Genomic DNA, 13,163 nt, shown 5'->3' on the forward strand with positions numbered 1-13,163 from the left:
GTGTGTTATGAAAACTGTCATAGAAGTCAGCAGAACCTGAAAAGCAATATACACAATGCCTACAACAATGCAGATAGAAAGAAGGACACTGGAAATTGAAGGCTGTGAAATTGCGTTGATGCAACTTAGGCCCAGAGAAGAGATGGAAGAACGCAGCTCCCTCCTTTCTTTGCAGAGTGGTGGCCAGTGGGTGTGGAACACCGTACATGCTGTTAGTTGATGTGCTGGTGACTTTGGGTGGACTGGTTTTAGGTTTTTTCTTTTTTTTGGTTACGACCAAAAAACCTGGGTAGGAGAGAGGGGGATATATTTGGGACTGTAGGTGCTATAATGACGAGAAACTCACACAAATGGTTTTTATTCCCCCAAACTCTACCAAGTCACGTTTTCCCCAAGCACACAAAAATTGCCTAAGATCTAGCACAGGGCCATTAGGAGGTGTTCGATAAATACCTGCTGATCGGCCAATTGATTTAAAAGACAGACTTGTCTCTAAGTCATCTGTGGCACGTGAAGGATATTGACAACTTTACCAGTCTCTTGTTCTTTTTTCAGCCCCGGAATCAGCCTTTATCTTAGCAGCTGCTAAGAAGGCTGAGCGGAGGTGCAGTCCTGTAAAGGTCCAATTCTCAGAAGGTGACAGAAAGCAAAAAGGATCCAGTAAGTTCCACTTTGACTGACCTTCCACGGCCCCTGGCTGCAGCTGCCTTTGGATGGAGAACTTAGCTTTGTAGCTCTTCCCTTTCTCCCCATCTGCTCTTGCTTGTCTCTGTCCTTCTCTTCCTCTTTTCTTCTCTCTCACCCCATCCCCATTTCTCCCTTGGAAACCTTGCTTCCCTGCTCTTTTCTCCATCCCCTCCATGCTTTTTTCCAGGACATGTTGAAGAAAGAAGCCCTCCTCCTCATCCCCAACGTCTTGAAGGTGTTCTTAGAGAATGGGCAGATTAAGTCCTTCACGTTCGATGGCCGAACAACTGTCAAGGTACAGGTTCTCCTTTTGTCTCAGGTCTAGATGCAACTGACATTGGGGGTGGGGTACAGAGAAAAAAAGGAGGGTGGCTCTGGCTGGCTTGTAGGCACCCGCTCTTCAGTCATGCCCTGCTATCGATCTCAGCTAGTGCTCAGTGGCAGGGAGTCTGGGATCTACAAGGAGGGCCCTCAGAGGCCATCTAATCCAACGTCCTCATTCTACCAAGGAGGAAACTGAGGCCCAGGAAGGGGAAGAGACTGGCCCAAGGTCACACAGGTAGTGTCAGAGGCAGGATATGAACCCAGGTTCTTTGATTCCAAATTGTGCCAAGCAGACCTCCTAAAGAATAGTGTAGGAAATTGTTGCCATGTAAGCACATTGGATTGGGGGAGGGCCATTAAGCTGCTCCCAACAGAGTATATTTGCTTTAGATGGCATGCTAGTGATAATAATAATCATAACAATATTAGCTAAGATGTATGCAGCGCCTACTATGTGCCAGCCTCTGTGCTGGCTTGGTTTTTTTTTTTTTAAGATGATAGTCGGGGGCAGCTAGGTGGTGCAGTGAGTAGAGCACCGGCCCTGGAGTCAGGAGGACCTGAGTTCAAATCCTGCCTCAGACACTTGACACACTTATTAGCTGTGTGACCTTGGGCAAGTCACTTAACCCCAATTGGCCTGCCTTCCCACCTCCAAAAAAAAAAAAAGATGATGGTCAGGATTGGGGCAAAGCAGCAGATTAAAGAAGGGAGGGGACAGTTGCTCCAAGGGGATGGCATGGGGATTGCAGAGAGACAGCCCAGCTTTTAGTTGGCTTTTGTTTTCTCTGCCAAAGAGAGTGACATTTGGAGTAGAAAGAACAGACCAAAATAGCCAATAGGAAGTTGGAATCCAGGGTATGTAGGCAGAGACCAAGAGAGAAGCTGGCTGCCTTTGCTGAATTTAAGAGTGCAGATGCAGGTAAATGGCACTCCCCCATGCAGAAAGGCCTACAGTCAGCCATGTTTGAAAGATCATGGAGAACAAGAGGGGTGGCACAGGAACAGAGAAGGGCAAATGGTCATTGGATTTTCAAAAAGGATTGAAAAATTAACTTCTGCAAACTACAGGCTGGTGAACTTGACTTTACTTGGCAAAATTGGAGGAAATGTTTATGAAAGGAATACTTAGGATCTGAAAATAAAGAAAGGGGTGAGGAATGGTTACAGAAAAGGAAGACTTGTGCCAGATCAACCTTGTTTCCTTTTTTTTTTTGACCATCAGTGGAATCTTGTCAGTAGAATTTGCCTAGATTTTAGCATAGCATTTGACAAGAGTCCTGTTGGGTGGGCTTAGGTGATAGTATAACTAGGTAGCTTTAAAACTGGTTGGGTAACTTGGACCCAAAGCACAGTTATTAATGGTTCAAGACCAGCTTGGAAAGAGGTCTGCAGTGGAGTGCCACAGGGATCTGACCTCATTCCATGTGGCATGTTTATCAAATTTGCCAGTGATGCAAAGCAAGACTTGAAAACCTAGATATTGGTGCTTCCCTGGTAACTGTGTGCTGAGATGTTGGACAGAAAGCTACAAGCCAGTCTACTGGTTTGTGGTATTTGATCTGTTTATATTGTCTCTGTTGGTAATTTCTGTTTGTATTCTCTCTGAAGTCGAGGGTGCTGGCTTTCCCCCCTGAACTAAGTGAATGATATGTATGTTTAATTAAAGTGAGATTATAAACCCCTTTGATCTTTTCCTTAGAAAAGCAGATCAAAGAACCTGTGCTAGCAGCCCTCCTGTGTGCTGGTGTTACTGGCCTTACACAGCCACAGTAGCAGCAAGCAGCATTGTTGTTACAAAATGGATAGTTGACAAGTTAAAGGACAGAGTCGGGATCGAAAAAGATCTCAACAACAAACACAATCGCCATAGGCCAGAAAATTGATTTGATCAGATAAGTTAAAATTCCATAGGGATAAATATAGCTACCATTTATATAATGTCTTAAGGCTTGCAACATGCTTTAGAAGCGCATTGTATAGAGTGCTGGGCCTGGAGTCAGAAGGATGTAGGTTCAACTCTGACCTCAGACACTTCCTAGCTGTGTGACCCTGGGCAAGTCACTGCACCTGTTTGCCTCAGTTTCCTCATCTGTAAAATAGAGATAATAACAGTGCCTACCCCCCAAGGTGGTTTGAGGATCAAATGAGATCATATTTGTAAAAGTGCCTGCTTTGTAAATAGCGTTCTCGTCCGTCTGGTCCCTTTTACATGATTGAACTTGGGTTATTTGATTCTCACTCCAGCGTGAGTTGGTTCTCTTACGTCCATTTTACAGATGAGGAAGTGGACACCAAGAGATCTGTTTGTTAGTTTGTTTTAGTGGACCACAAACTAAATATGGGTTAATAGGATGATACAAATGGATATACATGTGTTTATATGTATGTATGTATGTGTGTATCATCCTGCTGACCCATATTTGGTTTGTATGTACACAAATAATACTAATTAGTGTGTATGTATATATGGTGGCAGCTCTGTGGTGCTGTAGTGCACAGAGCTCCGGGCCTGGAGTCAGGAACTCCTCTTCTTGAGTTCAAATCTGGCCTCAGACCTGACTAGCTGTGTGACCCTGGGCAAGTCATTTTACCCTGTTTGCCTCGGTTCCTCACCTGTGAAATGAGAAGGAAATGGCAAGCCACAGCATAATCTTGGCCAAGAAAACCCTAAGTAGGGTCACAAAGAATTGACGCAACTAAAATGACTGTATAACAACGATATACACGCACACACAAACAGAGAAATATGGGCTAACAGGATAATACATACATACGTACATATACATGTATTTGTATATATGTCTGTATCATCCTGTTGACCCATATTTAGTTTGTATATATACAAGTAATTACTATACAAATAATACTCATTAGTTTGTGTGTATGTACATATATGGTGGCGGCTAGGTGGCGCCGCAGTGCATAGAGCGCCTGGCCTAGAGTCAGGAAGACTCATCTTTGTGAGTTCAAATCTGCTCTCAGACACTTACTAGTTGTGTGACCCTGGGCAAGTCATTTCACCTTGTTTGCCTCAGTTTCCTCATATGCAAAGTGAGAAGGAAATGGCAAACCACTCCAGTATCTCTGCCAAGAAAACCCTAAGTAGGGTCCCAAAGAATTGACACAACTAAAATGAATGTATAACAAAAATGACATATTAGCTTGTATACATATAAACTTATATATATACACATATACATACACACATATATACATACATACAAACACGTGTATATCCATTTGTATCATCCTATTAACCCATGTTTAGTTTATAGTCCACTAAAACAAACTAACAAACAGATCTCTTGGTGTCCACTTTCTCATCTGTAAACTGGACATAAGAGCACCAACTCACGTTGGAGTGAGAATCAAATAACCCAAGTTCAATCATGGACCAGAGAGGAGAGAATGCTATTTACAAAGCAGGCACTGTGCCAGGCACTTTTATACACACGGTATCTTCCTAGAGGCATAGATGGGAACCAAAGCCTCAGTTTCCTTGACAGCCCTCATAGTGGCCCATGGCTAATCTGGAGAAACCTGAGTCTCAGCTCCTGTGGAACTCCTAACCTGGACAGATTGAGCCTGGAGCTTCCTAGATGGCTTTAGGCCTAACTCTGGAGTCAGTGAAGGACAGGACAGTGGCTACAGAACTAATACGGAGTGACAGTTTCATACTGACTCCCTGGCCTTCCCCACGTCTAGGGATGTGGGCTGAGGCCGCCCCCACAGTCTTGTGGCATCACTGAATACTCACCTCAATCTGTCGAAGAGGCCAAATAGTCTATAGCTTATTGAAGCAGGGGATGCCTGTTCACCCCCAAGGTCAGGGTTCAATTTGCATGTATGTTGAATGGGAAGGGTCTCTGAGCTTCTTGGTTCCTGTTGTCTCATTTTCTTCCTCTGTAAAATGAGGAAGTTGACTAATCCCATGTGGAACCTTGAGCAAGGCCTCAGTTTCTCCCTGTGTAAAATGAGGGGGTTGGTCTCTTCCAGCTCTAGATTTCGCAGCCTTGGCACCTGTGACTGTGCATTGTGTCTCTGTGGCATTGAATGTTTTCCCTGGTTTTCTTTCCTTGCTCTCCCCCAATCTCCTGTTAACCATTGCCTCCAGTGGCTGGAGGGTGTGGCCTCTGGCCATGGCTCTGGCTCCCGCTCCATGGCGGGTGCAGTTGGCTGCTCATTGGCACTTTGACAGGCTGCCAAGGCACTTGTATCCGAGAGGTGCCTGGGTGAGCTGACAGCATGGCCCGGGAGCCATTAAGCTTGTAACTTTTGTTGGCAACGCTTGGCTTGGCTGTCGAGGTTCCCAGTGCTAAATGGGCTGAAAATCTCATCTGCCCCTGTCTCAGCTCCAGCAACATTGGCTCGGTTGTGATTTACCTGTGTAATGGTCTGCACCTGTGATTTCTTTGGTCTAAGAGAGCTTCTGGTGAGGAAACTCCCTCTAGCAATTCCAAGCACCTGCCCTGCAACAGATAATATGACACAGGGGGAGATTTTCCAGCATCTACCCCGAATGTTCAGTTGGCTAAACGGCTTTCAGTGGGCAGTCAAGGGGACATTTCGGCTCTTGGCCTTTTAGCTTGTCCAAAGCTCCTTGCTCTTGCCTGGTTCCCTGTTTCTAAACTAGCCTTTGTCATGCCTCTGAGTGCCACTCTGTCCCTAGGCTTATGTGCTTGTCTAGAGCTCAGAGCGCTTAGTGATGGGCAGAATCCTTGGCTGTGATAAGGGTCACTAGTTGGATTCTGCTTCATGGGGCCAGTTCCATCAGAGAAGGACTAGTGCCTTCTCTAGAACCTTCTGTCTCTCTTTTCTTGGGCTTTTCTCTTCCTTCCTTCCCTCTCTCTCTCCCTCTCCCTCCCCCCCCCCCGTTCCTCTTTGTCTCCCTCTCTCCCTTTCTTTCTCTTCTTCTCTCCTTTCCTCTCTCTCTCTGTCTCCCTGTTTCTCTCTTCTTCTCTCCCTCCCTACCTCTCTCTCCCTCCCTCTCTCCCTTCCTCCCTCCCTCCCTCTCTCTGTCCCTCCCTCCCTTCTTCTCTCCCTTCCTCCCTACCTCTCTCTCTCTTTCTCTCTCCCTCCCTCCCCCTCTCCCCACCCCTCCGCTCTCCCCTCTCCCCTCTCCCTCCCTCCCCCCCCCCCCCGCTTATTCCTTTCCCAGGAATTTCATTATTATTATTATTATTAGAACGGCAGAGTACACAAAGGTCAAGCCCTCAGGTCTTTATCTTCTCTTCCTCAGGATGTGATGGTGACATTACAGGACCGCCTCTCCCTAAGGTACATCGAACACTTTGCTCTCGTCCTGGAGTATGCAAGCCCGGAACAGAGCCACAAGTTCCTGCTTCTCCAGGACAAGCAGCCCCTGGCCCATGTAAGTGATCCCTCTTGTGGTTTGTATAGGGTCCCTCCTGGAAAAACGGGCCTGAGGAAGGCAACCAGTCTTGGAATCTAGAGCTCCAATGAGCAGCCCATTGGTATCCCATCTACCCTTAGGAGACCACGGAGATCCCATTTCTAGGTGGAGGTTTAGGGTAGGTGTGGAGGGGGGATGGGGACGGACCTAAGGGATTCTCAGGATCACCTAGGTAACCAGGTTAGGAAAGATAGGCATTTCTCCTGTCTACCTACCTATGAGATTCCCTCAGCACAACTGTGATATTTAGAATGAAAACTCACATTGGACAAAAGCTCAGAAACCATCTAGTGTAGAGGTGGCAGACACACCACTCTCAGACAACATTCCCTAGTGGGCCCAAACCAGATTAAAATAGAATTGAAAAATATTTAATAAAATAAATGAAAATGCAATAGAGCATAGCTAATGTTAATATGTGGTTTTCTAAGTCAACATGTGGCCGTAGGTATGCTTCTATAGGGTTTGCTATTTGAATTTGACATCATTGATCTAGTTCAACTTCTAGTTGTACAGGCATCTCTTCTACAACATTTGTAACAAGTAAAAATGATATCAAAGAAGAGGCATTACCATCTGTTTTGCTGCTGTACCCTAAGCACCATGGGGCCTTCCCATATTCTCTGAAGCTGGACTCCCTTGTGTATGTCTTGTAGCCCACAAACTTGGCACAATTCTTGGCATGTGGTAAGTGCTTGACAAAAACTTTTTTCATTCATGTAAGCGGTCTTCCAGCCTCTACTTTGAAGTCCACCAAAAGGTGATCAACAACTTCTTATCCTAATGCAGCCCATTCTACTTTGAATTCAGAGAATTGTTGCTGCTGAGATCAGTCCTAAATCTGCCTCTCTCTCCATGCTACCACCATTATTCCATGCCCACTGGGCCAACCAGAATAAGTCCACTCTCTCCTCCCCTTAAGATACTTGAAGACTGTGATATTGTCCTAGCTAAGTAAGCCACCTTTTCTCTAGGCTAAATATCTTCAGTTCCTTCATCCTGTCCTCTAATAGCCCTCCACTGTCCTTTCCTGTCTATCTCTGGATACTCCCAAGCCTATCAATGTCCTTCCTGTTGATTCTTATTGAGATTATGGTCCACTAGACCTTTTCTGTATGAATGGCTATCGAGTCTCCCCTGTCTTCGCACATGAGAAGTTGACTTTTGACTCCAAGTGTAAGACTTTACATTTATCTCTATTGAATGGCATCTTTTTGGTTTGGTCCAATGTATTAGATCTTTTCAAAGAAGTCATCTGACATGTTATTAATCCCCCTCCCAGCTTTGGGACATTTTTTAGCAAACTTTATTGATGTCTTTTGCTTTGACATCAGTCATTTCAGATGTAATCAATCCATCCCTTATAACAAAGAACAACCATTAAACAAAAACAACAGATGCAGTGACTACATCTGACCAAGGATGTACATTTCTGCCCTTGTGGTCTCCTATTTCTCTACCAAGAAGTGAGGAGGAATGTTTTATTGTATGTTCTTTGAAATCAAGATAGTTATTACAGTTACTCAAGAGTTGAGCTTCTTCCTTTCCATGATCTTTTTCTTTGATGTGCCTGTGATCATTAAGCTTGTTCTTCTGGTTACTCCACTTTGCATCAGATCATAAAATCTTCCAGTGATTCTCTGAACCCGATAGTTGTCCTTTCTCACTGCATGATAACCCATCACATTCAGATACAACATTTTGTCCAGCAATTCCAAAATTAACAGGCACCCTCTTAGTTTCTAGCTTTTTGCCACCCCCAAAAGGATTGCCATAAATATTTGGGCATATGTGGGACCTTCTTGTAGGCATATGACCAGTATTGGGATCACTGGGTCAACTGTTATGAACATTTTAAACACTTTTCTCAAATAATTAATTCTAGATGGTTTTCTAAAATGGTTGGCCCAACTCACAGCTCCATTAGCAGAACGTTAGTATGCCTGTCTTCTTGTAGCCCCTCCAACATCGACTATTCCCGTTTTTTCTCATCTTTGTCAATTTGCTGGGTGTGAGGTGAGATCTCAGTTGTTTTAATCGCTCCCTGCTGTGTATCATCTGCAAATTGGATAAGCAATCAAATTGGCCTTTGTCCAAGTCATTAATAAAAATGTTACACAGTACAGTTCCCTAGGGTTTTCCACTACAGGTCTTCATTCAAGCTGACATGATATCATTGCGGACTACTCTTGGGTTCTCGTCAATGAGCCAGTTCCTAATTCACCTAATGATATATTGTCTGGTCCCAAGGAGAGCGTGGGAGACTTTATGTCAATTTCAGGACAAGCTCATCTAGAACGTTCCCCTGATCTCCCAGAATAGGGGAATGAGACTGGTCTAACATGGCTCTTAATGAGCCATTCTGTCAAGTATCATTTCCTTTTGTAGATAATCATTAGCTGTTCCTTTAGCAATCTATTCTAGGATTTTGCCAGTTGATGGAAAGCTCACCAGCCTATAGAGACATCATTCTTATCTCTTTTTGGATTCTCAGTATTATATATCCTTCCTTAGCTGCCTTCTGACCTATTTCACATAGTAGGTACTTAATAAATGTGTATTGACTGACTTTTTGCCATAATCTTTCAGAGATCATTGATATGGCTTCTGAGGTCCTTTCCAGCTCTAACCTACAGGTCTAGCCTTGTAACCTTAGGCAAATCACCTTAAACACTCTGGGCCTCAGTTTCCTTTTGGGGTAAAATAAGACGGCCTTTGATGTCCTTTTCAGCTCTAGAACTGGGCTCCTGTGTGTGACCTTGGGCAAATCACCTTAAACTCCCTGGGCCTCAGTTTCCTCATCTGTAAAACAAGTGATTTGGACTGGAGGGCCTTTGGGATCCCCTCTAGCTCAGCCAATGAAGATCAAAGGGCCCATTGGAAAACCCCAAGGTGGGCAGCCCAACTTCCCCAAGAGGCTTCTTGCTTACTGGAAGAGGTTTAAAATAAGCTCTCTCAATCAGGTCACCCTATGCCCACCGGGTATCATTGAGGTCTGACATGACTCAGAAGGCCCTAAGGTAGGAGCTGATAATATGTACTTCTGCTGTCATTTTGTGACTTGATTGAAAATTGCTGTGTCAGGGACGAGTTGGGTCCCCAGACCTGAGTTTGAATCTGGACTCTGCTGCTTGTTATTATACTCAAGAGTTGAGATCCCTATGACTCTAGGCAGGATCTTGATCAAGGCTACACAGATCGAATGTGGCAGAGACAGGATTTGAACCCAGATCTTTGGCCTCCCGAGCCAGCCTAGCTTTGGATCTGTGATTCTTTGACCTATTGGCTCCCCTGGTACTTGCCCTTTCTTTCTCCTGAGTGTAGCTCAGACCCAACCAGTGGTGTGTTAGCAAAGAAACCATTTAACAACCAGCTCTCTGGGAACAAATGGATGCAGTACATACTTTTCTGTGCCATCTACGTTGTTAACATTTTCTTAGTCACTTTCTTAAGTCCAGATGATCCCAATAAATCAGGCCCTAATTTATAGCATTTGATGATTTCTAAGCTGTAAATGCCCCTACTATAAATTTGACATCGGGCTCTCATGAGCTGGTTCTGGCTGGTTCCAACAATCCTGTTCCAGCTGGGTCCAGCACACCCCTACCTGAGACCCCCAGGGGCTAGGGAAACAACATGTCAGCTGTCCAGCCCCTCCCCCCAGCCCTGCTTAGCTCCTGTGCTGGCTTCTTCCCGTCTCCTGCTCCAGTCTCTGCCCTCCTCCTCTCCTCTCTGCCTCAGGTGGTACAGCGGACACATTACCAAGGTATGAGATGCCTCTTCCGGGTGAGCTTCTTTCCCAAAGACCCCGTGGAGCTATTGCGCCAAGATCCTGCTGCTTTTGAGTACCTATATATCCAGGTAAGAGAAATAGGCTAGGGTCCTGGCAAGGGAGTGACAGGGGCACAAGCAGAGAATGAACACACCAGGCAGGCAGCCCAACAGAACCACAGAGTAGACAAGCAGCTAGCTAGGCCTGGCCCTCTCAAGCTTCTCCTCCCAGCTTTCCACTGGGGCAGTGTGAGCAGCTTCAATCTGGAAGGAATCTCTGCTACCCAGCTCAGAGGGGGCTGCCAGGCTGCTGGGCAGAAAATAATAGCAAAACTAGCCCCTGGAGGAGGGAAGTTTTGCTATGCTGCAGCTAGGCCATTCTGCTGCCTCCCACCCAGAGGTACCAAGGACTACTGGAACAGGGATTAGAGATTGGTTTCCAAGGTGCAGGGAATGCTTTTGATGGCCCTAACAGCTCTTAATACCCCACCTTGGATATGCTTGTTCTACATAGTGCCTGTAGGCATAACTTAAGGCACCAAGTTATTTTCACTGTATTAGACATGAGATAGGGCAGAAGAAAATGAAATCTATTATTCATATATGTTCAATGGAGTTTCTCCCATAGCCAAAGCCTCTGCCACTCTCTTCCTTGGGTTCTCATAAAAGTTGCCATCTTTCAGGGATCCCCATTCCATTTGGCACATGCCATCATATGAGATCTTGCCTGGTCAATCCCTGATTGCATACTTTTATAGCCTCAGAGCCAGGAAGGCCTGGGTTCAAGTCCCACCAAATGTCTCCGGGACCCTGGGCAAGCCCCTTAACCTCTCTGGGCTGTAGGCAACACTCTAAGACTCTTGAGTTGCAGAGCGGGTGTCAACCTGCATGGGCAGAGGAAGTTCACTTTCTGGGAGTCTCCTATGCTAATGAAACCACAGATCTAAACCAAAACAAAGTCCAAATGCTACCATACCCGGAAGCTGTCTTTGTTGCATACCACTTCGCAAGGTCACAAAGTCTCGACCATTAGATAGCAACCTCCCCTCTCCTTCACTTCCTTCCTTTTCCTAAACTGATTTCTTCAGATTTCCAAGGTGGCCTCCTTGGCCCATACTGGGGATTTGGGTACAGACACACAAGTCATTATCCTCCCCTCTAATGGAAACGTAGACTTCGGTTATATCCCTCTCAAGCTTTATCTTTCAAGATTGGCCCTTTGGTGCCTCCCCAGCCCCATCATCACCTGAACAACAGGTAGGAATTAACATGGTCAATGGGTCGTTCAGCAATTTGCTGCAGGTCTACTTTGTGCCAGGCTCTCTGGTAGGCTACAAGGACAAAAATGAAACAAGTCGCCCCTGCCATTCTTCTGTTCTACGGGAGGAGGAAGGCTTGGTGGCATCTAGGCCTCCAACTAGTAGGGCTTTGTATTGGCATTGGCCTTACTCATATGTGCAGTTGTGGGCTCCCCTTCAGGTTGGGGAAGGAGGACTGCCCCTGCCCCCTCTCACCCTTCTCCATAGTCCAGGCTCTGGGAAAGGGTTTTTTTTTCCTCCCCAAGATGTCAAGACTGAGGAATAGGGCTGGCTGGGTGGGTGGTTAGCACAGATCCCAGGGACATAAGGATATTGATGGCAGGTGGCTGGATGGTGAGGGAGAGGGCCTCCATTTCCCCTGATAAGAAAGCTGGCCACCTAGGAAGAGAGCAGTTAAGTTGGACAAGATGTCCTTAGTGTGGGCTTTAAGGGTCCAAGGTGGTATCCCCTGAGGCCTTTTTCCATTGCTCTGGGGTATCCAGTGGCCCTAGGCTAGAAGGGGTTGGCCATGGCGATAGGATAGACCACCACTAGCCTCTTGTCAGAGCAATGGATTCTAAAGTAGAGTAGGTACAATGCCATATTTATAGTTAAAGAACTTGTTCCTTCAGGCATGGGAAGGAAAGAGGTTTTAAGGAACAGAGAACCTGTAGGTGGGGAGGAAGCTTCCAGGGTGCCTTTGGTGCTAACTTCGGGGAGGCCCACAGCCCTGGGAGCTGCTGCTGAGCAGGAGAGGAGTTGGAGGCCAAAGTAGCCAATTTAGCTGCCCGTAGGAGATAAGGGCACCTACTGCCAGGAGAGGCATGGGTGGGAATGGGAGGGAGAAGGGGGGATAGGCTTTGTGGAATGATGGGTAAAAGGAAACATTGATGAGAGCCCAAGAAAAAGCCACTGGGGCCTTGACTGTTCTCCCACAATTTAACATAACAATAGATTTCCTCTTATTCTAACCCTTTCTCATTTCTAATACATCGAAAACAACTTGGTGCCTTAACTTAGACTCTAGGCAAGCAGTCTCTGCACTACATAGGATGGGAAGCCAATTTTAGGAATAAGTTTGAATTGTTCCCACTGGAGGTGAAAGGGTTGGAGGGGTGGGGGGTGGGGGCAGGGTTGGGCCTAGCTAGGAAAGGGCCTGACTTAAGGGCCTTCTTCACCTCTCTCCCAGAGCCGAAATGATGTCATCCGGGAACGCTTTGGAATGGACCCCAAGCCTGAGATGCTTTTAGGCCTTGCTGCACTCCACATTTACATCACTGTCTCTGCCGCACGACCCAGCCAAAAGTTCTCCCTCAAGAATGTGGAGTGAGTTGTCCAGAGAGGTCTCCAGGGAGTAGGGGGTGGGGTGGAGGCGGGGCATTGTATAAGATAGACCAGGAATCGGGAAAACCAGCCACAAGAGAGTAGAGCATTGGGCAAGGGGGACTCTGAGAGTAACATTACATTACCTTCATTTCATAATCTGTCCCCTCACCACCATCATCACTACTCCCCCACCTAGTAATCTTGTAGCAAAGAAAAAAAAAACAGCAAAACAATCAGTTTTGATATGACATATGCAATATCCCATAGTCCTCCACTTTTACCAAGAAAGGGAGATGCTTTTCTCAACTCCTTTGCCAGGTCAAGTTTCTTGGACAGAATAATTA

At 46.0% G+C, this 13,163-nt stretch overlaps 1 protein-coding gene across 1 annotated transcript in view; it reads left to right on the top strand.

The window, feature by feature from the left end:
* The first annotated feature begins 630 nt into the window (after window positions 1–630).
* FRMPD3 (FERM and PDZ domain containing 3) overlaps window positions 631–13,163 on the top strand; it is a 44,857-nt gene continuing 32,324 nt past the window's right edge. The window contains exons 1-5 of the mRNA XM_036740460.1: window positions 631–660; window positions 875–982; window positions 6,251–6,382; window positions 10,166–10,285; window positions 12,683–12,819. Coding sequence (XP_036596355.1) covers window positions 878–982; window positions 6,251–6,382; window positions 10,166–10,285; window positions 12,683–12,819 — 494 coding nt within the window. The 5' untranslated portion in view covers window positions 631–660; window positions 875–877. The remainder of the gene's footprint in view (window positions 661–874; window positions 983–6,250; window positions 6,383–10,165; window positions 10,286–12,682; window positions 12,820–13,163) is intronic.

This window comes from Trichosurus vulpecula (assembly GCF_011100635.1).
Source record: "Trichosurus vulpecula isolate mTriVul1 chromosome X unlocalized genomic scaffold, mTriVul1.pri SUPER_X_unloc_1, whole genome shotgun sequence".
NCBI lineage: Eukaryota > Metazoa > Chordata > Mammalia > Diprotodontia > Phalangeridae > Trichosurus > Trichosurus vulpecula.